General features: G+C 42.8%; 4 protein-coding genes and 1 non-coding gene across 5 annotated transcripts; 2 read left to right on the forward strand and 3 right to left on the reverse strand.

Annotated features, from left to right (window-relative positions):
* On the reverse strand, window positions 894–3,230 carry LOC8068078 (probable glycerol-3-phosphate acyltransferase 3). The gene is made up of 2 exons (XM_002443321.2): window positions 2,304–3,230; window positions 894–2,205 (listed from the first exon to the last, which is right to left on the reverse strand). The coding sequence occupies exons 1-2, from the start codon at window positions 3,168–3,170 to the stop codon at window positions 1,261–1,263; spliced, it is 1,812 nt and encodes a 603-aa protein (XP_002443366.2). The 5' UTR covers window positions 3,171–3,230; the 3' UTR covers window positions 894–1,260.
* TRNAG-UCC lies at window positions 5,814–5,885 on the reverse strand. The gene has a single exon. It is a non-coding gene; the product is annotated as a tRNA-Gly (tRNA).
* LOC8068847 lies at window positions 7,935–10,458 on the reverse strand. Its single transcript, XM_002443322.2, has 5 exons — window positions 10,096–10,458; window positions 9,460–9,514; window positions 9,295–9,351; window positions 9,096–9,173; window positions 7,935–8,672 (listed from the first exon to the last, which is right to left on the reverse strand). Exons 1-5 carry the CDS (start codon window positions 10,348–10,350, stop codon window positions 8,191–8,193), a joined length of 927 nt encoding a protein of 308 aa, XP_002443367.1. The 5' UTR covers window positions 10,351–10,458; the 3' UTR covers window positions 7,935–8,190.
* LOC8068848 (rhodanese-like domain-containing protein 6) lies at window positions 10,603–14,172 on the forward strand. Its single transcript, XM_002442286.2, has 9 exons — window positions 10,603–10,884; window positions 11,028–11,189; window positions 11,291–11,396; window positions 11,497–11,698; window positions 11,787–11,868; window positions 11,979–12,061; window positions 12,163–12,295; window positions 12,416–12,581; window positions 13,230–14,172. Exons 1-9 carry the CDS (start codon window positions 10,696–10,698, stop codon window positions 13,952–13,954), a joined length of 1,848 nt encoding a protein of 615 aa, XP_002442331.1. The 5' UTR covers window positions 10,603–10,695; the 3' UTR covers window positions 13,955–14,172.
* On the forward strand, window positions 15,986–23,276 carry LOC8068079 (probable Xaa-Pro aminopeptidase 3). The gene is made up of 13 exons (XM_002442287.2): window positions 15,986–16,124; window positions 18,155–18,262; window positions 19,238–19,501; window positions 19,573–19,665; window positions 19,814–20,017; window positions 21,051–21,154; window positions 21,320–21,386; window positions 21,479–21,586; window positions 21,699–21,791; window positions 21,904–21,994; window positions 22,125–22,195; window positions 22,672–22,800; window positions 22,989–23,276. Exons 1-13 carry the CDS (start codon window positions 16,089–16,091, stop codon window positions 23,112–23,114), a joined length of 1,494 nt encoding a protein of 497 aa, XP_002442332.1. The 5' UTR covers window positions 15,986–16,088; the 3' UTR covers window positions 23,115–23,276.

Raw genomic sequence — 26,889 nt, forward strand, 5'->3', positions numbered from 1 at the left:
AATTATACTTTTAGTCCATCATATCCCAAACCCCCCTATCCAGTGGGTCCCACCCCACCTTCCTCTCCCCACCCATAAATCAAGACAAGAATTACAAATGGTGGAGTTGATGTAAGATTTGTCAATGACAGGTGGGTCCCATGTGAGATAAGGATTTTGTCTGTTTTTTCCATTGGAGTTGGATCTTAATTTGAGCCTCTACTTTTTTATTATAGCCTGTAAATAAAAGTTTAAGGGCTTAATTTAGGGACTTGGGTAAATAGAAATTTAAGAGCAACTCCAACCCAAGTCCCTAAATTAAGCCCTTAAACTTTTATTTACAGACTATGATAAAAAAAGTAGGGGCTCAAATTAAGACTCAACTCCAATAAAAAAAACAGACCAAGTCATTATCTCACATGGGACCCATCTGTCATTGACAAATTCTACATCAACTTTACCATTTGTAATTCTTGTCTTGATTTGTGGGGAGAGGAAAGTGGGTGGGACCCACTGGATAGGGGAGTTCTGAATGTGAGGAGCTAAAACTATAATTTGGAATAATTTGGGAGGGCATGAAAAATGAGAGCCCAAGTAGGAGGTGGAGGTGGGTTGGAGTTGATTTTTTAGATAAGTTCCTAGATTTAGAATAGGGACTTGTTTAGAAGGTGGACTGTATTTGCTTTCATATACCGAGTGTACGTTCATATACCATGTGTACAAAATAGGTGTGTACGTGCATGTATAAGTGTCTATATCGTGATTAGAAAAAAGATGATCACTATATCTCGTACGGTGCTTAGCAACCCGTAGCGAAACCTTGATTACGTTGAACTGTTGAAGTACCAAACAAACTCATCTTCTTGTGTATATACTCCTATATATATAATAATGGTGAATATGACATATATAAATTACAGTATAACACTATTTCCTTATTAAGGGCTTGTTTGGATGTAGTCGGATTCACATCAATCCACATATGTTGGAATGGGTTGGAGTGTAATTTGAACTAAATTCCACCTCAATCCACTTCAACACATGTGGATTGAGATGAATACGATAACATCCAAACAACCGGTCTAAGTACAAGTACAGTACATTTTCTTATACACATGAACCTCTACATTCTACTAGTACATTTTCCTTAAAGGTGGGATGACAAAAAAGATGAATGCATCAAACAGCTTCAATCGATATCGGATATGGTCATATGTGCAGCCAACGAGGCAAATAATGAGCACGAGAACAGACGCATGCATGTCGTCGATCGGCACGCGCTTACTTCTTATTGGCGACAACGCGGCGGCGCGGCGCGGCGGCGACGGCGCCATCGTTGCCGACGAGCATGAGGTACTTGTCCTTCCTGGTGAGCATGGTGCACTCGTACCCGAGCGCCTCCGCGATGAGCCGCTGCACGCGGTTGGCCACGTCGACGGCGCTGGCGGCCTGATTCCTCCCCTTCCCGTCGCCGCCGGTCGTCGTCATCACGTCCGCCGTGTCCACCCTGTCGAGGAACTGCACCGTGTAGCACATCCTGGGGTTGGCCAGGTAGTAGAATGGGTCGACGGCCTTCCACCCGCCGGCCGTGGTGCCGTAGAACATGGCGGTCTCGGCCGCCAGCGCCACGGGCACGACGCCGGCGTCCCCGCCGAGCTCGGCGAACAGCGGGCTGAAGCGCAGCAGGTAGGGTTCCCTGCAGGTGGTGCCCTCGGGGCACACCACCACGCTGTCGCCGCGGTCCAGCAGGCTCCCCATGGCGGCGCCGTCGCGGGCGCGGTCCCTCGCCAGGCGCACGGTGGCGCCGATCGGCGACAGCAGGTCCGACACGCGGCTCAGGCTGTAGGACACGGCCCGCACGGGGCGGTCCAGCGCCATGGACACGTACACCGGGTCGATCAGCGTCCGGTGGTTGCACGCGTACAGCTGACCGGAGGAGGAACCGCCGCCGTTCCGCAGCGGCGGCGGAGCGCCGCGGAGGCGCCACGACTGGCCCGTGGCGGCGTGCAGCGCCGTGGCGACCCTGTACGGCAGCGCGAGCGAGATGGCGAGGCGGACGACGGAGAGCGCCGCGCCCAGCGGCAGCCACGTGAACATGGCCACCGTGCTGACCGGCGTCGGCAGGAACGCCAGGCGGCCGTCGTGGAAGACGAGCGGCGTCGGGTAGTCGCGCCGCGCCAGGCGCCGCCACTTGCTCTGCTCCGCCGGGCTCACCACGTACACCTCCTGCAGAGATATATATATATATACATCGCTGTCATGCATGGGAATTGGGGATTAATCAATTCAGGAGCTGTTAATCGAAAAAAGGAAGCTACGACGACCTTGCAAATGGACGCGAGAGGGCTGGAGAGGAACTCGACGGAGCCTGCACCGGAGAACCCCACGACGACGTCGCCGCCGACGCCGTCCCGTGCCGACGACGCCGTCATCAGCGCCGCCGCCATGGCCTTGCAGTCTTCGTCTCCCTCCATGAGGCCAGTGTAGAAACCCCAGGCCGTCTTCATCTCCCTGGCGGCGACGGCGGCGGCGGCCGGCACCTGGAGCTGGAGGTACTCCCTGAGGAAGGGTTCCACCATGACGCGCGGCATGGCGCTGGCCCAAACCACCCTTGCCGTGTCGGGGTCGGCGACGACACCACGCCGCGCGGCGTCGAGCGCCTCGGCCGCCACGTCCTCCAGGAGCCACCGCGGGAGGACGGCGCGGCCGGCGCGGAACGTTGGAGCGCGCAGGCCGCAGAAGGCGACCGCGGCCATGGCGCGCACGGCCAGGTCGCCGGCGCCGAGGCAGCGGATGGCGGGGTAGAGGAGCAGCAGGACGAGGCCGCGGAGGAAGCTGCCGGCCTCGAGGGCGACCAGCATGAAGTAGGGGAAGAGGGAGCGCGACAGGAGCAGGGCGCCGTCGACGTCGACCACCAGCGTCGTTGTCGTTGTCCCCGAGCCGCCGGCGAGCCGTGCCGCGGGAGGAGGGGCGTGCCTGTGGACGGTGGTGGGCGATGGGCTGCTGCGTGCGGCTGGTGGTGGCGGTGGCCGGCGAGCAGTGGTTGTGCCGCCGCCGGCCCGGACGAGCGCGGGAAAGAGCTCGCTAACCGCTGGCAGGATCTTTGACGCCATGGAGATGGGGAGGCCTAGGTAGCTGCTATTGCACATGCACCTGCACCACTTCGTGATGATAGCTAAATGACTATGCATGCATACTTAATATATATAGATGATTTAGTATAATTATATATTTCTTCTACATACACTTTATCAGATCATATACGTCCTAAATCTAGATATACATATGAGAGTAACTATTACCTAGAGGAATTATCATATATAGCGCTAGAGACCAAAATTTAGAGCTATTGTCTCGTAAAAAGAGAGAGAGAGAGAGAGAGCTGTTTCTTTCTGTAGTTAATTTGTTGCTGGAGTGATGTGACTATAATGATGGAATTAAAGAGGTAACATAGCCATCGTAGTATATTGGATGCCACACAAATTAAATTTCCAGGATTAAATATGGAACTGTACGTGATCGAATGCAAAAAAGGAGATATATATGTGTACCTGTAAGACCATGACTTATCTGCGAATCTAAACAACGTGATCAAAAGATCAGGCAGATCAATGTCGCTTTAAATTTGCATCTGATGTACACGACTTCCTCCATTCTAAATTATAGGAAGTTGTTACTTTCTCTACATATATTGATTTTATTATATATCTAGATGAATATATGGTATATCTAAATTCATATATAGTATTGTTCGTTTAGCTGATAAGCCATGGCTGAGTATGTTCGATGATTTATTGTAAGAGAAAAAACACTATTAAATAGCTGGTAGATTCGACAGATAAACTCAAGCGAACAAAATAACTAGAAATTTTAGAATATCTCATGATTTAGAATAGAGAGAATACTATGTATGGCGCAATAACATGATCCAATCACCGGTCAAGCAAAGATGAGCCCAAGGGTAGTGAAAACCATAGAACAATGGTAGGTTTTAGGTTTCATAGTTGCTTGACCTCTTAGTTGTTGTTGGTATGTAAAACCTCGGTATCTTATTTTGTCGTCTGTTCACTTGTCTTATAAGCCGTACTTTTTCTACAAGTCAATAATTCTATAGTTTTTCAGACCAACGAATAGGCTCTATCGAGTGTCGAAGATATCTTGTCTTGTCTTGTCTTGTCTTGTTAAAAGGATATTTTTGCTACTCCTTCTTTTCTAAATTATAAGATTTCAGTTTTTATAAATACATTACCTTTAAATTTTAAATCCTAAAGTGACGTTTCTTTTGGATATATGGAGAGTGCTCCAGAGCACAATCATCAGCTAAGACGTCACATTATCGAAAAAATCAAAACCACCCGAATTGACTTTTTCCAAACAAAATGGTATATCCAAATGCAAAGAAATTATGTATGCCCATTGAAGTCCACCGGACAACCGTGGAGTTCAATCCAACACATGAGAATCTATATCTTTTATAAAGATAAACCCTACTAGCTATTTATCTTCTCATATAAAGTGTCTATGTCGGTATTTACTAGAATATTACACTAGCACATTCAACTATTTCATCATGCAAAGTGTCCACATTAGCATCCACTAACGCATCCAACTAACACATGTCATTATGTCTTCAATCAAACTATTTACATTAACAAATCATATCATTTATTAACATATATTGCTGCATTAACAACATCATACATATTACATCACCTGATTTTTAGTGATTAACATTCTAACCTATTTATATTCCTTCCTTATATCTGTGGCAACACCCGAGTAATTCTCCTAGTATAAGATAAAAGATATACTCCAAACTTGAAAGGAAGAGTTGTGTACGTTGGCCCGCGTATATCCAGACATCAGGTATAGAACCTAGCAGAAATTATTTTTTAAAGATCGAATGGCTCCAACCTTTTTTTGTCTAAATGGGTCCAGCATCTGTCTGTTTTTTAAGATTTTTCGTCACACCAAATTTTGCGGTATATATAAAACATTAAATATAAATAAAAAATAACTAGTTATATAGTTTACTTATAATTTATGAGACGAATCTTTTAAGCCTAGTTAGTCTATAATTAGACATATTTGTTAAATACAAAAAAAATAATATAATGTTTATTTTGTAAAATATTTTATAACTAAACAAGGCCTTAAAAAACTTATCGACAGTCGACACACATAGAAAGACAAGTGTCGAGAAAATTAAATGCTACTCCTACCATAACGATGAAATATATAGAGCTGTAATTTAAATTCTAAATTAATACTTCCTCTATTTCACGTTTCACTTTTTTGATCTTAAGTTTGATCATTCGTCTTAAGTTATATTTTGCATAAATTTAAAAATAAGATGAGTGGTCAGACTTGATGTCAAAAAAGTCAAACGTTTTATAATTTAAGATGGACCGTGTACCACATATTCTTGTTGTTTCATGTACTTTTGAAGAGAACAACAAAAATGACTATGACAGAACGGGAACGGGGTTATGGAACTGCGAGCAATCAACTAATGGTAAAATATGGACAATGGACTTCCCAAATTAAGGTGCCTTTTCACATGGATACAAGTCATATCTATGCTGCCAATTCCTATATCAAGTCTCTGACCAAAAAATAGTAAAAGAAAAAAAAGTACCTCTATCAAAAAACAGTAGAAGGGAAAAGTGCCGCTATCTAGGGAAAAAGCATAAAAAGAACAAAGTACGTCTATCAAAAAACAGTAAAAGAAAAGGTACCTCTATATAGGAAAAAAAACATAAAAAGGAAAAAGGTACTACGTCTATCAAAAAACTGTAAAAGAAAAAAGTACATCTATCTAGGGAAAAAGAACTTGCGTTTGCCGGGAGTCGAACCCGGGTCTATTGCTTGGAAGGCAATTATCCTAACCGTTGGACTACAAACGCTTTGATGCAATAATATCTATTGAAACTTTTAATATCATTGTTATCATATATACTCCCTCTACACCCATAAAGAAAGTTATTTTGCACAATTATTGAGTCAAACATTGGAAATATAAATCATAAATAACTTTTAAATTGTTAAGTTTAGAAATATGAAAACCATATAATATACTAGTTTTTAATAAATATTTTTATAAAAACAAAAAGTCAAAGTTAGACTTTGAAGACCGTATCATTGTCTAATCTTTACGAGTATGAAGGGAGTATATTTTTTGACTCAACAACCGAATCGATGGCAACCAACAGTGGAATACTTGTTTTGGGTCAGTAAACACATGATCCATGCCTCTAATCGGCCACCAATTCTGTACATCAGTCAGTTTCTATTATAGTTCGTGAGAAACAGTTAGGTAGTGTGCCAGCAATCCTACGACAGCAACTGACCCGTACCAGAATCTAAGCACACCGTACCACGTAGAGGAGGCTGTACATGGAAACGGCTTTTTTTAGTTCCTATGACAAACTGCAAAAACATATGATCCAACTGAATCCCCTGTACGAAGTCAGAATGAAACTAGGAGCACTGATGGGCTCAGATCGATCGATCACATTTCGTGCAACCAGTTTCAGAATTTTGGAACAGATGAGCCGTGCGCGCAATATTTTTTTTTTCCAAACATTGTGTTCTCACATCAGAAGTCTGAAATCTGTCTTTGTTTGGTGTTTCAGTTTGTCTCGGACAAACTGAAACACCAGATTACCGACAAAACTCGGATCCAAGATCCGTCAGCCTCAGCCTCGCGAGATGGGGTGGGTCATCAACAGCAAGAATCCGTTAGGTAGTCATGACCGGTCTTGAAAATGGATCATGGTACAAACTACAAATAACTCGGGTGAATTATTCACGCGGAACTATTATTCAGCAAAACTGTCGGTGGTCCTTACAACGACATAAAGTAGATTACAGAGAAAACAAGCGGATCAATCAAGAAGATTCCTCTAATTACTAGCAGACTTATGGTGATCTCAAGCAGTGATTATGTTTAGCAGATTTACTTGTTATCTGTAGAGATAACAAGTCCCTGGCTATACACAGCTAATGCAAGTCATGATCACGATATTATCTGAAACCCAAGATACCAGTCCTAAATGCAACATAAAGCAAGTTACGGCAGAAGAAAAGGAGGTGACCATAATTCTCAATTTTTTTTAAGAAAAGTGGTTGTAGAAAAATAATATGAAAGATTATGAAACAAAATGGTGACAATAAAGCTGATCAATCAAGGAGTTTCCTTCAATAATAGCAGATCAGATGCATTGATTATTATCTCAAGATTTGCAGGTGACATGCTAAAAGTTAGCTGAGAAGTGAGCAAGATTCCCAAACTTAATGCTAGTTGTCGATCATTTGATACACCTCAAGCTATCTATAACTTGTGGGACAATTAGTACAAAACAGTCGAACATTCCTTAGGTTTGATCATTAATTAAGTTTGCAAAAGGTCCCCTCACAATTACTATCATTTGCATCCCTAACTTGTCTTTGCATGACGGCAATGTGATCATGTTTTTGTCAATACATAATAGTACAAGTTCCTCCAGTAAATGATGTTCGGATGCTAGCCCCTGCTCCCTGGCTTGAAAAATTAGTCAAGTACAAGTAAAAAAAAAACGGTGAACTAATGATGAGGAGGTGGTGTAATAAAATGAATCTAGCATGTTCAGTTGTGAACAAAAGAAATACGGACTCTCCAACCAACACAAACTGCAGGTTTATAGCACACATGAATTTAGCACCATCTAAAATGAAGAGAAAGAAACAAAAAGGCAAAGGCTGCCAGCAACTTGCAGATCAACAGATTGGAGGGGCTTTTATGCTCCAAATACTTAAGAGATGCACAAATTTAAAGCAGAAAACAAAGGGTTGCTTCCAACTAGCTACCCCTTGGAATGCTAAAAGATTGACGCAACCCCCACTGAATGGTTGAGGCAAGCATCTTTTGGGGTCTCAGTGTGTACTCATACCTTATTTGAAGTCAGAGAAGGCTGTATTTCGAACTAATAATATAGTGTTTTTAAGCTTTTGGTTTTCTTGGCAAATAAAGTGACACAAAAAACAAAGGTGCACTAAAGAAGGCATTTACAAGGGCTGTACCAGCCATAGCACATATACCTATCTCATTATCATGGTAGTGGTCCTTGGCACCAGAAAAAGCACCTAAGTGAAGCTTCCTCATAGTACAGATACAGGTGGTCTTTTGTATAAGAACTAAAAAGACTTAAACTAACTGGAAAAACACTAATGCTACCTCAATACCTTCTCTGACATATACTTCTTCACCTTTAGCTTTCTGTTCCTTCTTCTAGTGTCTTCGTAATTATCCTGATCAGCTTCATCAACATAAATAATTTCAGGCTCATCATCGGCTTCAACATCATCCTCATCATAATTGGCAGACTCTATCTCCCTCCTAGCATCCCCATCCTCTTCCTCTTCCTCCTCATCTTCATATTCATCATCAAAATATTGTTGAGCTCGCAGAGTGTGGAATTCTGGTGGGGGAGGGCAGTCTTCAGTAATTGCCTCATCCCGTTTCATAACGAGATGTCTGATGACCCTTTCATCCTTGTCTAGCAGGGTCTTGAAGTCATTGATGTATCTTGACTCTATCTCAAAGTTCATTAAAATGTAATTGGCATGTGTTGCTTTCTTTATTTTGTAAGCAAGCCTGCGCAGCCCCCAATTGTTAACCCTCCATATCCTTCCTTTCTTCTCCCTGATAAAATCTACAAGAGAACAAAGACAATAGTTGTACGTTAACTCTTCAGCAGTATATTTATAAACTGTTAGACTATTCCATAAAATGTAAAAAATATATGCTCAGGTACATTGGCTGATTGAAAAAAATACGATAGAAACATGTACACCACAAGGAATAGAGAAACAACAGTTTCCTTCCTGCCCTAGAGATTGCACATAAAGATGGAAAACACAAAGGCAGCAAAAGCAAATCAGACAGACAGTAGCAAGTTTAGCAGGGAACAGCCCTATAAGAGTGTCAAACCTACACCTTAGTTTTCCTTTAGCTTTAGGTGATTAAGATGAACTCATTTAGTTAGCATGTTTAGAGAGAGAAAGGACTCCAGTGTGCTAAAACAATTTCACCAATACACAAGTGATGTCCGAGTGATGAGCGTTGAGAGACGCACCTTGTACTTTTGATACAACATTTTCAACTTCTTCAACACGGTCCTCATGAATTAGATAAACTACTTCATAGTGCCGCACTGTAAAAGGACGAAGTTCAAGCTGAACTCAGAAAGCCAGCACAAATGAACAGCAAGTAATGCCAGCATGAAGAAATAGAAAAAAATAGCTTGATGGAAGAGGAAAGGAGAGAGCTCTTACTTCTTTTCAGATTTAAATCACTCTCTAGCTGAATATTAAGAAAATCATACAGCTTTTCTGCAAAGAAAAAAAGGGATTAGAATAATAAAATATTCACATGAACCATAAAAAGGATCTTTACAGTACTAAAATGGACATGTAAAAAAATATAACAGAAAAGTGAACCTTCGTCCGCATCAGCAAATTCTGGTGACACTTGACCATCGTCTCTCACCATTTTCTACAAAACAACAGAAATAAGAAGCATGTAGTTGTTTAGCCAATTGCAATAGCTTTCAATCTTCCCCATACAAAACTTAAGAGCATCTCCTGTTTCAACCGCAAATGACCAAATCCATAATGTTTGGTATGCCTTGGGCAAACTTCATAATTTATTTTCTATTTTCTATTTCGTCTAGTGGAGTACTAGCAACTGTTCATTCATAAATTTCATTTGATCATTTCTATAGGAAAATGGCTCTGTTGTCATGAACAGAAGATTGTATTGATTGGCAATGGCTACTGTACAAGAAAACTAAAGCATTGCAGAGGTTTACACACAGACGCAAGCATATAACACCAGATTATCCCTAAAAAAACAATCTCATATCCACCATTTGCAACATTAAGGCCTACTTACACAGATATTGGCTGCTGCCAAATCATTTACCAAAACCGTTGCACTCACGGAAGAATCTAGTCTAGAAGCAGAAACACGAAAGCATCCATGTCCTGTTCCTCGTCTCCCAGGCTTAAACGCTAAGATAGAAGCATCTACAGGCAGCCTAGCAGGGAATTGAATGAACAGAAAAAAGACCGAACCTTTCTAAGCAGGACGGCCTCGGGGAACAGCCCGGCAGCCTCGCCCGCCTTGGGCGCAAAGCTGTGCGTGTCCACCCGCTCCTGCGCCTCACCGTCCCCGCCCTTCCCCCTCTTCTTCTTCGCCCAGACTGCAACGGCCCCCCTCCGCCTCACACCTCCTCCAATGGCTACGCGCAAGCAGTTCATACGCATCCGAGGCGGCGGCAGCGATGGCCCGAGGAGGGACAGAGCCCGCGGCACCGCGGTGGCCTCCATAGGTATGTGGCCGGACTACCGCCGGTCGCCGGAGACGCCGGAGAGCGAGGTTCTTGCCGGGGGTTTTTCCGGTGTGGCCGTGTGGGGACGCGGAGCGAAATGAAATGCGGGCGAGGAGAAGGATAAGGTGGTAGGTGGGCCGAGATAACTTTTGGGCCTCCAACTAAATGGGATGAAATTTGGGCCTTCACATATGCATGGTGGGCCGGCCCATTGCGTTTTGAAGACTCGCAGAAGGCCCAACCTGTCCGCTTCTTCTCGTCATCTTCTTCGTTTCGTCCTTCTTCTTCCGCCGCCGCAGCCGCCGTCGCCGTCGCCGCAGCTAGGGTTTCTGCCTGTTTGGCTATGGACGCGACGGGGCAGCAGGAGCAGCATGCAGGAGATGGAGGCGGAGATCGCTACGGTGTGCTTCTCTACTACAAGTACGCCGAGGTGCCCGACGCCGCCGCGCTCGCCGCGTTCTACGAGGCGCACTGCCGCGGCCTCGCGCTCGTCGGCCGCGTCCGGGTCGGCCCCGACGGCGTCAACGCCACGGTGAGAACATGCCCCCCCGCTTTGCTCTGTCTTCTCGGCATCGTAGGCGGCGCCTTTGGTGCGGGGCAGGGAAGATCGAGCTTTGCAGTGTCCACAAATGAATTTATCACGACCTCACCGGCCCTGCATTTTGGTGTTGGTAGCTCGGAGGGCGGATGACCACGCTGGAGAAGCATATCAAGGAGATGAGCTCCAACGCCTTGTTCGAGGGCACGGATTTCAAGCTGGCGTCCTGCGACGACCCTGTCGACGAGAGGGTCGCCAGGGAGTGCGGCTTCACCTCACTCTCCGTCCGGGTCGTCAAGGTTCTTGCCACTGCTTCCAGCAGAATGATTTCACCTTTGACCAGCTGGTAGTGCCATACTGCCATCCATCACTGTGTTTAAAATTGTTGCTGCATTGGCAGGAGCTAGTTACCCTGTGCTCCAACCCCACGTCAGCACCGCCAGAGGTTTCGAGTGCTGGGAAACACTTGTCGGCGGCTGAGTTCCATTCGGTGCTCCAGAATGTTGGTGAGTGGATTCTCGGACTGAGGCTTGTCCATGTTTGTTTTGGCTGCCAATTTTTGGCTTAGGACTGGATTATAATTTCTAAATTGGACTCTGCTTTTAGCTGGGACTAGTTTGGATGCTGTGGCATCTGCAGAGAAGAAGGAAGTGGTTGTCTTGGATGCAAGGAATGTATACGAGACTCGGATTGGCAAGTTCAATGTGCCAAATGCGAAGACCTTAGATCCGGAAATTAGGCAATACAGTGACCTGCCTTCTTGGATAGACGAGCATGCTGAGCAGCTGCATGGGAAATCTATTCTTATGTACGTTAGGCTGGATCTTTGAATTTGACTAATGTAATTTGCAAGCATTAAGCAAGAGGCCTAACTAACATTTTTGTATTTATTACAGGTACTGCACAGGAGGTATACGCTGCGAGATGGCATCAGCTTATATTCGCTCAAAAGGTGAAGGATTTGAGAACGTTTTTCAGGTAATTTGCTATACTCTGTTTGGCTTGTCTTTAATCTTGAGTACTTATCCATGCTTGAGTAATTTGTATTGTTCATGAGTCATGACTGTTTATTATTATGTTTATGTTAGCTATATGGTGGCATTCAGCGGTATCTGGAGCAATTTCCAGATGGTGGCTACTTTGAAGGAAAGAATTTTGTATTTGACCACAGGTTTGAGTACATAATGATACAGCCTGCAAATCTCAAACTCTTCCTTTGCTGTGTTTCGTTTGTTTTTCTTGCCACTAATCTGTCCCAATGTCATTTCATAGAATCTCAGTGGGAAGCTTTAAAGAAAACATACTCGGAGCGTGTTTGATGTGTGGTTCTTCTTTTGATGACTATTCATCACGCTGTCGGTGCAGCCATTGCAGAATGTTGGTCCTAGTGTGCCCTACATGTCAGGTTGAGTCAAAAGCAATGTTTTTTAGTGCACTTTTCAGAAAGTTTTGTTGATTGTCATATTGATTTGTACACTAATTTGTATAATTGCTTAAAAAAGTTAAACTTGTCTTTTATCTCCAGGATTCCACCAAGGAATATGCATGCGAGTTATGTCAAAAAAATGGAAAAGAGCCCTGCCAAATATCAACAAGACAAGACTGCAAAATTCAGATAGGACTATCTGAAAGCTTTGAAAAACCACCCATAAGCTATCACAATGCGATTTCCAAAGTTCCCTGGAGTGATGGTAAGGTCTGTATCAGTTTTCCATTGCACTCTCTGAATGACAATTTATTTATGTTCCTACTCAAATATGCACATGGCCACATGGGTCTTATGTGCATGGACTGGGGTGCTGAGCTTGAGCAAGATAGATAAGTGCATAGTACTCCCTCCGTCCACGAAAGAATCAATTCCTAGAATCCATGCCACACAAACTTTTTAAAGTTTGACTAACTTTATAGAAAAGAGTAACAACATCTATTGACATAAAATGCGCATCTTATGAAAATATATTCTATGATAAATCTAATGATACTAATTTCATACCATATATCTTAACATTTTTTTTTGAAATTTGGTCAAAGTTTAAAAAGTTTGACTTAGAACAACTCTAGGAATTTATTCTTTCGTGGTCGGAGGGAGTAGGTTTAGTAACCTTAAGAACAATATTAAAGCTTCGTTAGAAATGCTCACCAATTTTAAAGTAATAGTAGCTTGCATGTGGTTTGAGTCCATTTGCATTTTTGGTCCACTGAATCAGTTGATCTGTTTATTCTGGTACTCCATTCTCTAATTCATTCAGTCCAAACTATAAAGCATGCAGTTCTCTGAATTAGCTATATTTACTTGTATTTAGGTTGACCTTGCTCTAAGTAAATGAAATGTTACACAGGTAGTGAGCAGCTGAAAAGGTTGAGGATCCTCTGCTTGCATGGTTTCCGCCAGAACGCGTCCAATTTTAAGGGAAGGACGTCAGCACTTGCTAAGAAGCTGAAGCACATTGCTGAGCTTGTCTTTGTAGATGCACCACATGAACTTTCCTTTGTATATCAACCAATTCAGGGCCACTGCTTGGACAAACCCTCACCTCTATCTGTGACACCAAAACGGAAGTTTGCATGGCTCATTGCTCCAAACTCCAACTACAACCCTGAGCAATACTGGAGGGCTGCAGATGTGCCATTTGACCCTCTTCAGTACCAGCAACAAACTGAAGGCTTTGAGGAATCATACATCTACCTTGAAAATGCAATCTCTCAAATGGGCAGCTTCGATGGAATCCTGGGCTTCTCTCAGGGCGCTGCCATGGCTGCCTTATTCTGCAGGCAGCAGCAGAAGATCTGTGGCTCTCCGAAGTTCAGGTTTGGGATGTTCTGCTCCGGATATCCAGCACCTGTGGGTGATTTTGGCAACGAACCAATCAAGCTCTCCTCGCTCCATTGTTTTGGTAATGGGGATGGTCATGATAGGCAGATAGCAAACAGGGCGAGCGCTGAACTTGCTGGTCTGTTTGAGCAGGATTGCTGCTCCGTTGTTGAGCATGACATGGGCCACATAATCCCCACCCGGTCACCCTACATCGATCGAATAAAGGATTTTCTTTCCAATTTCCAATGAAATGTTTTCAAGTGATTGTATTCTGTTGTAAGTTGATGGTGTACACAAGTTGAGTTTTGAAAGGCATTGGCCGTTTTTACTTTCATTAGTGTTTTGCGTCTGATTGTGCTAAACAAATTGGGATTCTCCCTCATGCTGACTCAGAGGGATTACTGGTGCCGCGGCGTTGTGAAAATGATTTGCCTTTTCTAGATATATGCACTTGAAACTTTTTATAAGAAATATTTGAAATTTGAAAATTGAGTAAAGTCCACTGGTGGTCTTCAAACTTGTTTGGTTGCTGGTCTCTAAAGTCACAACTTGACCATTGAGGACCTCAAACATGCTTGGCTATGTTATCATGGTTTCTAAACTTATAAATTAACCGTTTAGATTCTTAATGTTCAATTGTGCCATCTAAGTCCATACTCCATAGACTCAAAAGTCACTTGTTTAGGTCCTCGATCTATGTTCAGGTCTTAGAGCTAGTGACACATGAATAGAGATTGAGTATTTACACGATTAGCGAGTAGCAAGTCTAGAGACCTGGATGATATATATATAGCTAAACAAGTTCGTGATTTGTGGGTTAGAAACTGGATGGTATGATGCGATTTCTGAGTTTAAGAACTGGAACAATATGACAAACAAGTTTGATTTGATGACCTAAAAAGGTGTTTACATGTTTAGGCCTTGTTTAGATCTGAAATTTTTTTGGATTTTAACACTGTAGCACTTTCGATTTTATTTGACAAACATTGTCCAATCATAAAATAACTGGGCTTAAAAGATTCGTCTCATGATTTACAGACAAACTGTGCAATTAGTTTTTATTTTCATCTATATTTAGTGCTTCATGCATGTGCCACAAGATTCGATGTGACGAAAAATCTTGAAAAGTTTTTGGTTTTTAGGGTGAACTAAACCAGGCCTTAGGCCGTCCCCAACTCTACATGTTGTGCTGCTCTGAGGTCCATGTCGCCACCAAAGTTCCATGTCACACTGAAGTATAGCCTCGCAGGCTGTTAGATGCTCTTGCAGAAGAACCGTTTGCTTCACCTGACAAAAACGCAGAGCAGCTAATCGAGATAGCGTTGTGGCTATGTAGCAGTGAAGTTTTCTAGGACCACTAGAAAGAGAGAGAGAGTGTGTGCATCAGAGCTGATTTTAGAAAAAGAGACAGGAGACTAAGGATAGTGGTGGGATCCATTAGCGAAGTTAGAGTAATTTAAAGAGTGGTGCGCTTCTCTTATCGATGTAAAAATATAAACAACAATCATGGTGAAAAAATAATTTTAGTAGTGATTTTTTTAATTTTTGTGGGTGCATTTGCACCCACAAGCTACAATGTAGCTTCGCCACTGGGGGGATCAAAGAAGAGAAGATAGCAGTATGCTTCGATTGGAGAAAAATTAGCTTTGGTTGTTACTCATACATGGAACGTATCTTTTTTCTAAGGCTACTAGCATTGTCTGCTTGCGTTGCAGCTGCCTCTTAGCATTGTCTGCCTGCGTTGCAGCTGCCCTTAGAAACAAGATGACACAACAAAATAACATTGTCCATTTCTTTGAAGAAATACTTGTCAATACCACTTTCTTCGAATTCAGGTTAACCCTTTTCTACGTTCCAATTTGTGGTTCTTTGAATAAATACTTGTCAATATTGTAGATGTGTGTTTCAAATTCTGGTCAACTGCAATTAATTTTTTGTATTCTCCGTCTTCTCGAATCTCGAGCAAGAAAACAAAATGGCATAGCAAACTAGGGAATACTTAGGCCTTGTTTAGTTCTAATTTTTTTTTTGTAAAATATATATTATAGCACTTTTGTTTGTATTTGACAAATATTGTACAATCATGGACTAATTAGACTCAAAAGATCCGTTTCGCAAATTACATGTAAATTGTGCAGTTAGTTATTTTTTATCTATATTTAATACTTCATGCATGTGCGCAAGATTTGATGTGACGAAGAATCTGAAAAATTTTGCAAAATTTTTTGAACTAAAGGCTAGATGTGTGCTTTAAGATTGGTGACAGCTAGAGAGAGAACGCAAAGTGAACTTCAGCTACAGAGAGAGGGAAAACGCAGGGCCGGAGGGAGACCCGAGAGCGGCGAAGCGAACTCGAGCAAAGGTTTTAGAGAGGCTGTTGCCAATGGCCATGGCGGCGCGTCTGCTGCGATCAACCGAGGTAAGCAGATGGTTGAAGCACCCCACTCCCATCACTTCCTCGCCCCTTCCTCCCTTCTCGTCCTTTTTCTGTTTTTTTTTTCATTTTCTGGGAGAAGGGGAGGGTGGGATTCTGTGGCCTGGCTGGTCGCCTTGGGTGACGGCGTGCATGTGTGCGGCGGCCGAGTCGATACTCCGGGCCTCCGGGAGCGCAGATGGCGGTATGGCTGAGGAAGTAGTTTAGTTTCCATGGTAATTGGCAACGGTGGTGTCTGTGCAACGGTGGTGTCTGTGGAGGATGCCCACTAGTTGTTCGAGGAAATGCCTCTATGGGATGACGCAGGAACACCTGCTGAGCAGAAGACGTTCCGGGCTGCGGTTTCATCGAGAGTTGCTGCACAAGATGTGTCTGATGACATGCTTTGCAAGACCAGGCTGTTTCAGCAAGTAGCAGGGTTTGGTGAGTACTGTGGTGGTGAGGGGAGGAAGCTACTTCCTCAGCCAGATAATGACATTATGTTCACTCAGACTCAGCTCAGCAATGCTCACTCTCTTGGAGTTTAATGTGGATTCTCTAGGTGAGATGTTTGTCTCTTAAGGATGGCACAATAGCACAGGCTAAGCGGATAGTCTCCAGGGCCTCCACTGCTGTATCAGAGAGTGCTGCACAAGAGGTGTTTGATGAAGTGCCTAGTGAGTTTGTGTGGGATGAAAAGATGTCATCTGACATGACCGTGCATGCTGGTTTGTTGCAGCAACTAGCCTTGGGGAAAGATGGCGTGTTGCAAGAGCTAGCCTTGGGGAAAGATTACTTGGATGATGATAAGGCAAAGTCGGCTTCTGAGTTGATTGCCCATTTTGTTGACTTATCACTTCCCCTGGAGCTCGGAGTCTTACTCAAACCAAGTGATTGATGGCACACACATAGGCCAGATTATCTGTAAGTAAAGTGTTGGAAGAGTTATTAACACACAACTCCAGCTTGCATGGCACCAATTGGGCAACTACAAGAACAACAGGAGATGATGTGCTGGAGATGACAATATCTATAGGTGGTGAGGTACTCCCTCCGTTCCAAATTATAAGATGTTTTGACTTTTCTAGATGCATTGCCTTAACTATGTATCTAGACATAGTGTATATCTAACTGCATAGTAAAAGCTATGTATCTAGAAAAACCAAAACGTCTAATAATTTGGAACAGAGGGAGTACATCTTATATGCTCGAGGTTTCAACCAAAACAATAAGGTTATGCTCCTTGCTTATGATGACTCTCATGAATCTCTAATTCTTAGGGTGCGTTGTGCTTGTTGGGGGTCCAAAGAACAGAAACTCAGATATTCTGGGGATTGGAACAGGGAGTGTGTAGCTTGAAGGAACCATCTTGAAGGAAGGAATTTTACTGCAGTTCTGCTAACCATCCTGTTAGGGGAAAAAATCAAGGCATCTCTCCCCCTGTCTAAGTCTTTTTTTATGCCTAGTAGAAGTCTTGGTGATACCAGAAATGGATTCCACATATAGTATAGCCAGTAGGCAAGATAGTTTGGGATGATTTGGCTTCAGTGGGATAATTAGATTGGTTGTTAAGGGAAATTTCCTATGTGTTTCAGTGTTTGTGCCAGTAAAGCTTTGTCAAGTTTTGATTTAGATGATGCTTTTGGTTAGCATGGGCTGAAATTGTGTGGATTGCATATCTCCTGCCTCCCTTGTAAAAGGCAATGTTTACTTGTCTTCTTTGACAGACACACTTATATTTCCTGATTGTCAACTGGATTACTGCTACAGTGCTACAAGCATTGAACATTCAAATTGTACCTGGTTGGTAGTCTAAGTGCCCAGCTTTTTGTTAGACAGAAGTATCCTTTCCAGATGAGAGAAGTGGCAAATTCTTCACAGGCTGATCTACACATTATCCTTTTTTCTTTTTCCTCCTTAAATTGTTGTGAAATGTGAACTTTACCTGCAGTTAGATGGCATTGATGAAAAACAAATGTCTCTGTATTGTTTAGCACCATGATAGTGAATCATCTTTCTTTTTGCATTGCACCCAGGTGGCATCTCGATTTCTATCTGCTTCCCATGGTTTGGTTCAGCGAGCTGCATACACAGCCGGTGGTATAGTTGATGTTGGCCAACCAACACCCCAGTCTCATCCTGAGGTATTGCCAATCTCATTTCTTACTTGCTGCTGGTACCAGATTTTGCAGGCATGTTGACCCTGGCTGTGCGTATTTGGTATTTACCGTTTAGACACTGATACTAGTCGCCAGTGTCGGAGCTTGGATCTAAATCCAACCGGGGCCAATCATTAGAGAACAATGCTAATCTTTAGTTTTATCAAGCCAAAATGGCTGCAACTAATGTAGTTTACACAAGTTCATGGGTGGCCATGGCCCCTATTGTCCTGTAGAAGCTCCGCCGCTGCTAGTCGCATTGTGTTTTTGGAGACTTAACTAGTTGCTACTTGCTAGTTCTTAAAGTATGTTTTAAGTCACCTGTTTTTCATTGGTGCCCTATGTTGGCTTGTACCGATTTCAGTACCATTTTACAAGGCATGCAATTCACTTTGCATGTATACTTTCTCATCTTATTATGAAAATTTGAGTTTTTTTTGTGAGCGATGCAGCAGGAGTGCAGGACCACCAAAAAAACACATGCATCTAAAAAGGAAGCCCAAAAAGGAATGACTTTTTTATGCCATTCTAAATGAGATTGTGTCACCTTTTGTTCCTCTTTTAATGTACTAGTGTCTATTAGTATATCTAAGGCCTGGCACCTAGTTCATTTTGAAGCTTAAGTTAGTCTTGAGTGCCAGAATTCTTTCATACAGAGAAGTTGAAGTTGGGGTAGAAGATTATCATTGCTTATAATCTTATATAGGTTCATGATCTGAGTCGACACAAAGTACTTTATTTATCAAATAAACTAATTAATATGCCTTTTTAAGTTACTAGAGCTATAATTTGTTCCACAGTGGGTGCTGTTAGGCCGAATATGCTGATATGTTGACTTCTCATCCACTAAAATACAGTCTCTGCAAATCTAGTTAAATTCTGCTCTTATTATTGGTTTTGTTATTTTGTTAAACCAACTAGTTGTATGTGTTTCTTAAACATTGCTACTATATGAGCCAGTTATTAGCTGATGGAGAGATCACACCAGGCATCAGAAATGAGGAGTACATCTCTAGAAGAAAAAAGCTTTTGGAGGTGCTACCAGAGAAGAGCTTGGCCATTATTGCTTCCGCTGATCAGCAGATGATGACTGATGTAGTGCCATATCCATTCAGACAGAATGGTGATTACCTGTATATTACAGGTTGTACGCAACCTGGTGGTGTAGCAGTTTTGAGTGAAGAAACAGGGTTGTGCATGTTCATGCCAGATACAAATAAGGAGGTAATGAGCCCTTATTTTGATAGGTTTTTTATGTAAGCCACACAATTCTTATTAATGTATTATTGAGCTAGGATGTAGTTTGGCAAGGTCAAACTGCTGGAGTTGAGGCTGCTATGGATTTCTTTAAAGCAGATAAAGCATTTCCACTTAGTCAGATGCAGAAGGTCAGCACTCAGATTTTCTTCCAGCATTATCTACTGCATCACTTTTAATCACTAGTCGTTACTTCCTGCTAGTGATAATGCTTTGCTGGTGTAGATCTTACTGAATCCTCCACCTGACCACATTAATGCTATTGCTACTAATATGCAGATCCTTACTGAACTGATTGAGCGATCAAAAGGGGTGTATCACAATGTGAAGACAGCATCTTCTTATAAGAACTTGGATGCCTTCCGTAGGGCATCACTCAACAATAAAGTAAAAGATCTTACAAATTACACCGATGAATTACGGTGGGTCAAGTCAAAATCAGAAATTAAGTTGATGAGGGAATCAGCGTCCATAGTTTCTCAGGTATTTGGTTAAATGTTTACCTTTGGCATCCAGTCTTAGGACAGAGTATTAATCAGTTCAGACCTGCATAGAGAATTTTCTGTAGTGTGTTTGATGTTCCAGTTCCTAATATTAGTCTAGCTTGCTTGTGATACAATTATTAGGAGCTGGAGTTATTCTGGTTGGGGAAGGGACAAGATGGTATTTATTTCTTAGGTGAACTTTTGGAGTTGATGTGGGAAAACCCACTAGTAGAGGACTAGATAGGGACACAAGGACGAGCTAATTAGATAGGTGGATGAACATGTAGTCCTTTTTGGTTTGGTAAAACCAAAGGTACACTGTTTGTCTAATGATTATTCATACCGCACTGTCCTGCACATATTTCCCTGCCTCCTGGTTGGCTCCATAACTCAGGTTAGTGCACTCAAGCACCTCACAGTGTGCATCTCCCTACTATTGGTTGGGCATCCAACAAGAGCCCATCGGAAATATCTAGTCCTTTTTGGTTTGGTAAACCAAGGCTACAAACGATTCCCTAATGATTTTCCATTCCATGCTGCCTGCGCATATTCCCTGCCTCGTGGCTGTGCACCCAGACACCCCACTTACTGTTTCTTCTTACTATTGGTTGGGCCTCCAACAAAGCCCACTGAAAATTTAGTATGCCTGGAATTTCTAGTTCAGTTAGCGACTTGCAGTATGCATGCAGGACGCAAGGCATCAAGCCTCTGAAACACAAGAGCAAGTTGTCTTAAGTCAAACTTTGTTATGTTTGACCGACTTTATAGAACAAAATACAAATATTTGTGACACCAAATGAGCATATTATGAAAATATATAGTTTATGGTGTATCTAATGATACTAATTTGGTATCATAAATCTTGGTGCTATTTTCTATAAATTTGGTCATTTTTTTTAAAGTTTGACTTGAGACAAGTCTAGGAATTGATTTATTCAGGGGCGGAGAAAGTATATTTAACAACTGACTTAAATATGTGTGACAGCTTGAATTTTTTGGAGCACTGATAGATTCTCTCAACTTGACCACAGTCTCTTCTACAAACAATGTTGCTGTCGAGGACCCACAGAGAGGAAAGCCAGTTGGCAGCTAAGATTGAATACGAGTGCAAAATGAGAGGTGCTCAAAGAATGGCGTAAGCTTTCTGCCGTGTATCCTTGCTATCCATTCATTTGTTTATTGATAATTTAGTTGTGTTCTTATGAATAGGTGTGGATCGAGGAACCTTTCTTTTTGTTCAGGGAGCAGGGTCCTAGTATCAGACAATTTATTTACGTTGTGTTTGATTGCCATATCTTAGGTTCCATCCTGTAGTTGGTGGAGGAGCAAATGGCAGCATTATACACTACTCAAGAAATGATAGAAAAGTAAGTGCTTCTTTCTTGTCTCTTGTTACTTAGCTCATTCCACATCTCAGAGCTATTTTCTTGTAAAAGTCAATGATGCAGCTGTTTGACAGATCAAAACAGGGGATCTTCTGCTCATGGATGTTGGCTGTGAGTATCATGGCTACCTTAGCGATCTGACTCGAACATGGCCACCCTGCGGCAGATTTTCACCTGCTCAGGTAACTGCTCAAATTTTACTGCCCTATTTATATACTAGAGAAACAGTTGGTATAGTTTGGTGTTTTGAAGATTTGAGCTAGGAGTTTGAATCCTCATCTTGACTGAACCCAGGAAGAGCTGTACAGCTTAATACTGGAGACAAATAAGGAGTGCATAAAGCTCTGTAAACCGGGCACAAGCATTAACGAGATACACAATCATTCGGTATGTATTTCTTGGTATCATCCTTGCTATTTCTGTAAATAACATATACTAAATACCATGAAAAATTCAAAGAAGACCCATGTCTCAAAAAAAAAAAATCTGTGAAATGCAGGTAAAGCTGCTGATAAAGGGATTCCAAGAACTGGGGATCCTGGAGAAGGGGAAATCGATCCAATACAACTACTTGAACCCAACCGCAATAGGTATGTCCCACCATCTGGCTGCCCATCTGTTCTCTAGATTTGGTCTTGAATGCATTTTGTGGTGGTACCGCGGGGTCCGGGGGGACCAAAACTTAACATGACCCCCTTTGTGTGTTGTCCCTGTTTCCAGGTCACTCGTTAGGCATGGATATTCATGACTCCATGACACTCCCCAAGGACAAGCCCTTGGAGCCCGGCGTCGTAAGTTGATCTCATCTGTTTTCCCTCCCCTTCCTACCTTAATCATCTCAATTTACCATCGCCTTTTTCCCTGCTGCTGTGTCCACGCTTCGATTGAATCCTGGACGACACAAGTACAACAACAACAACCCAACTGGCCTGTCTCGATCTGGCATACCGCATATCACAGACCTAACAGTAGCTCATCACAGAATTCGAAGCTATAGTATAGCGCCGAGTTTTCTGTTTTCAGCAATAGCGCTACGTAATTGCTTTATTATTATTGCTTATTCTCTGTGAAGGATTCCGTGGTACCGTCACTCACTAACTGCAGACATGTAGTGCGTGCTGCCGTTGCCGGATCGGCCAGGCAGGCGGCTGCACGCACCAATTAAATCTGTTGTTGGGGGGCCAGGTCGATCACCATTTTGGAGTTTTTGGAGTGAGTGAGTGAGTGACAAAACATGTTGTGGTGCATGTGCGTGTGCGTTGTGCAGGTAATAACGATCGAGCCCGGGGTGTACATCCCGGCGGCCCCGGTCCTGAACGAGCGCGCGCCGGCCAGGTACCGCGGCATGGGCATCCGGATCGAGGACGAGGTCCTCGTCACCGACGACGGCCACGAGGTACGTACTCCAGTACTCAGTACTCACTATATACGTACTACTCAATAACATTTAGCAACGCTGGGCGTTGGGGGAGGTTCGGTTCTGGTTCGATCCATGCTGCTGCTACTGTTGACTTGTTGAGCCACGACCCACGAATGAATGAATCATGGTGGTGGTGGTATTGGCCTTGTCGGCATGCAATGCAGGTGCTGACGGCGTCGGTGCCCAAGGAGGTCTCGCACCTGACCACGCTGATGAGCATGGGCGGCAGCGGCGGCGGCGACCTCAGATCGGCGGCGGACGCCCATGAGCTGCGAGCCGCCTGCAGCTGAGGCTGCGTGCGTGCCGTGAGGAGAGGAGAGGAGGTCGACGACGGCGGTGTTAGATCTTTAGACTCTAAAGTACTGTACGCTTAGCTGAAAAGCACTGTTTGCTAATTTATTGTGAGAGAATAACACTGTTGAATGCTAAGCAAAGCGAACAGGGACTAGCAAGGCGTGTCATTGTGCATGCGCGGTTGTGGCCGCATTGTTGATGCCGGGGGTTACACGGTTAACGGTCGCCGTCCCGGGCGGTTAGCCGAAAGGAGCCCGAATCTGACCGCGAGCCGTGGCATGGTGACCACTGACCACACACACGGACACTACATGCAGCCAGACACGGGTCACACCATGACCATGACCATGACCATGAGAGGGCTATGCCATGGGCATGCTAGCAGCAGATAGCGGGCATGCGTGCCGGTGCTTGAACGTGAGGAGGTCCAGCGCAGGTGACGTGCCGTGGTGGCGCACAGATGTATCGCGCTGGACTGCCACTAAGCCGGCGCAGGCGCAGTTGGCAGGCGCCCGGGAACTTCCCCTCTTGATTGAAGGCGTCCCGGCACCGGCAGAGCATTAGTGGCAGTGCACATGCATGCATGCATGGACGCGGGCCTGCTTTTGCTGCAGGGGTCCATGCGGGTGCAGCGGAAGAGATGGAGCTGCAGTGGCAGTGGCAGTGCAGGTGCGGGCGAGGCAGGCACAAACCGCGCGCCCAACTGCCACACGCTTTCCTTGTTTAGTTCTGAAAAGATTTTGGATTTCGGTACTGTAGCACTTTCGTTTGTTTGTGACAAATATTATCCAATTATAGACTAACTAGGATCAAAATATTCGTCTCGTGATTTCCAGCTAAACTGTGTAATTAGTTTTTGCTTTCGTCTATATTTAATGCTTCATGCATGTGCCGCAAGATTCGATGTGACGGGGAATCTTGAAAACTTTTTGCTTTTTGGAGTGAACTAAACAAGGCCAGACTGCTGCAGCCGCGTCAGATCGAGTCGCATGGCAACGGCGGAGACGGAGGCGGAGGCGGAGGCGGAGGCAACTGCGTTGCATGCTACAGCTCTCCTGCTTCTTCTTCTTCTGCCTGGTGCCATGGACATGGAGGCTCCAAGCTCATTAACCATGCATGCGTCTCGCATTGAATCCATCGCCCGCCCATCCGTCCATACATGTCGTCGTCGACAGGAAAAAAAAAGGAACGGTCTGGATCGTCCTGCCATGCATGCCGCGGCACGTCAGCCTAAAACATAACTTTTTTTTTCTTTAAGATTTCCCGTCACATCGAATCTTTAGACAATATTAAATATAGACAAAAATAAAAACTAATTGCACAGGTTAGTCGAAATTTACGAGACGAATCTTTTAAGCCTCATTAGTCCATGTATGGTTGGACAGTAATTAATTACCACAAATAAATGAAAGTGTTATAGTGTCGCGAAATTTTTTTTTTCTTTCAAGAACTAAACACGGCCATAGCCAAATGGATTTTAAGCTTCATATAAAAGAGATACTAACATTTATAATACCAAACCAGTCTCATCAGATAATTATACAGTATGTTTTCGTAATAAACTTATTTCGAGCCGTCCTATTCGTTTCGCTAAAATTCGTCTTATGTTGATGTTTATGCTGAAATATTGAGAGAGAAACATTGTCCATTTACTAAAAATGACCGGTGAAGTGGTTTATAGAAAAACCTAAGCCGGGGTCAAATAAAACTCCATGAAATAGAATCATAGCATCGTTAAGCCCCCTTTGGAATGGAAGATTCGCAAAGGATTTTTGGAGGATCCGGATTCCTAAGGAATTTTCCCTACACACCCCTTTGATTCACAAGAAAGAATAGAAAACATTCCACACAGTGGCGGAGCCAAGGGGGGGCTGGCAGGGGCCATGGCCCCCCATAACAAGTATCAACAATTTAAGATTTTCATTTATGTTAAGAGAGAAGTATTACAATTTTTTGTCATATATACTTATTAATATTCTCAAAATAATAGAATTGTACTCCCTCTATTCTAAATTATAAGTAATTTCAAGAATTTTCGAGAGTCAAAGCATCCTAAATTTTGCCAAATTATATAATAAGATAATAATATTTATTATTAATTATATTTTTGCAGTATATTTATTTGATGACATAAATCTTTACAATTCTTTTTTATAGTTTTGGTCAAACTTGAGATACTTTGACTCTCTAAGATTCTTAGAATGATTTATACTTTGGGATGGAGGAAGTACAAAACATAACTAGATAATACTATGAAACACATTAGAAAAATTGAGACGCATATCTTAAGGTTTACAAAATCATCTCAAATATCTTGTTGTTAAGGGTTTATCGCCTACCACCGAAAGAATAACACATTTGATCCTAAATACATATAGAAAATACGAGTAACTGTGTCAAGTTGATGAATTGAGCTAGACGGTCACCAGTTGTGCTCAGTTTTGACAAATTACATTTTTTGGTTGGCCCCCCTTATGCATAATTCCCGGCTCCGCCACTGATTCCACATGATTGTATTCCTTTGGATTGATTTCATAAGAAAGGAAGCAAGAGGTCTGATCTCTTGAAAAAAAAAATCCTGGTGGGAAAGCAGCCTTGTGTGTCAGTCACATGTGTGTTTGGCGGGAAGGTGGCCATCATGCAAACAACAGTTGTTCAAATTCAAAAAGCTGAGAGCATCAATCGTCGATTTCTCGTGTAGTGCTACCAAAGGCCATCTCATATTGTCTCTTGTGTTTTCTATTCCTATGGGGTTGGCTAAACATGTTCCTATTTCTATATATTTTTTTTTCTTATCTTGTGTTCCAAAGAGCGCCTAAAAGGTTTATTTGGTTACACACTTCAATCCACAATGTCTCGTGGTTTGGAGCGATTGAGATGGGAAGAAATTAACCCATGTAGATCAAAGTGCAGCTAAGCAAACTCTAAGTTTATTGGAGCCCTGCTATAAAGGTCAGCCAGAGCCTGAAACTGAAGCTCGTATCCTGTTAGAGTACAATTAATTCAGTTCTATAGCATGCTTTACATATCAATGTTTCTATTATTACTCCTTTCATTGCTAGTCATGTTGGAATTCTATACAATTAATTTGATGGCTTACCTTGTTAACCTTCGTCTAATAAAAATCGAACAAAACTCTTGTCGTCTTTCGGAGAAAAAAAACTTACCTTGCTAATTGATTCTTTGATATTATTTATTTAGTTCCCAACTTTTTAGATTCTTCGTCACATCGAATCTTGCGACACATGCATAAAACATTAAATATAGATTAAAAGAATAACTAATTACACAATTTGCCTGTAATTTGCGAGATGAATCTTTTGAACCTAATTAGTCTATAATTAAATAATATTTGTTAAATATAAACGAAAGTGCTACATTTTGTAAAATTTTTTAGAACTAAACAAGGCCAAAAAACTATCATGTCTACGGCCTTGTTTAGTGCCCACCAAAATCCAAAAAGTTTTCAAGATTTTCCGTCATATCGAATCTTGCGGCATATGCATAGAGCACTAAATATAGACGAAAACAAAAATTAATTACACACTTTGCCTGTAAATCGCGAGATGAATCTTTTGATCCTAGTTAGTCTCTGATTGGACAATATTTGTCACAAACAAACGAAAGTGCTACGGTAGCGAAATCCAAAAAAATTTCACATCTAAGGCCTTGTTTGGATGTTATCGGATTCACCTCAATCCACATGTGTTGGAGCGGATTGGAGTAGAATTTAGTTTAGGTTCCACTCCAATCCACCCCAACACATGTGGA

The sequence above is a fragment of the Sorghum bicolor genome, chromosome 8, assembly GCF_000003195.3.
Source record: "Sorghum bicolor cultivar BTx623 chromosome 8, Sorghum_bicolor_NCBIv3, whole genome shotgun sequence".
In the NCBI taxonomy this organism is placed as follows: Eukaryota; Viridiplantae; Streptophyta; class Magnoliopsida; order Poales; family Poaceae; genus Sorghum; species Sorghum bicolor.

Excerpts from the sequence above, each read along its gene's own strand:
- LOC8068079 (XM_002442287.2), top strand. The coding sequence starts at position 16,089 with ATGGCCATGGCGGCGCGTCTGCTGCGATCAACCGAG. Across the intron at positions 20,018-21,050 it reads CAGCGTCCATAGTTTCTCAG|TCTCTTCTACAAACAATGTT; the intron begins GTATTTGGTTAA and ends ACTTGACCACAG. Across the intron at positions 21,587-21,698 it reads GCAGATTTTCACCTGCTCAG|GAAGAGCTGTACAGCTTAAT; the intron begins GTAACTGCTCAA and ends GACTGAACCCAG.
- LOC8068847 (XM_002443322.2), bottom strand. The coding sequence starts at position 10,350 with ATGGAGGCCACCGCGGTGCCGCGGGCTCTGTCCCTCCTCGGGCCATCG. Across the intron at positions 9,352-9,459 it reads ATTTGCTGATGCGGACGAAG|AAAAGCTGTATGATTTTCTT; the intron begins GTTCACTTTTCT and ends TTTTCTTTGCAG. Across the intron at positions 8,673-9,095 it reads TGTTGTATCAAAAGTACAAG|ATTTTATCAGGGAGAAGAAA; the intron begins GTGCGTCTCTCA and ends GTTCTCTTGTAG.
- LOC8068848 (XM_002442286.2), top strand. The coding sequence starts at position 10,696 with ATGGACGCGACGGGGCAGCAGGAGCAGCATGCAGGAGATGGAGGCGGA. Across the intron at positions 10,885-11,027 it reads CCGACGGCGTCAACGCCACG|CTCGGAGGGCGGATGACCAC; the intron begins GTGAGAACATGC and ends TGGTGTTGGTAG. Across the intron at positions 11,397-11,496 it reads TTCGGTGCTCCAGAATGTTG|CTGGGACTAGTTTGGATGCT; the intron begins GTGAGTGGATTC and ends CTCTGCTTTTAG.
- LOC8068078 (XM_002443321.2), bottom strand. The coding sequence starts at position 3,170 with ATGCATAGTCATTTAGCTATCATCACGAAGTGGTGCAGGTGCATGTGC. Across the intron at positions 2,206-2,303 it reads CTCTCGCGTCCATTTGCAAG|GAGGTGTACGTGGTGAGCCC; the intron begins GTCGTCGTAGCT and ends ATATCTCTGCAG.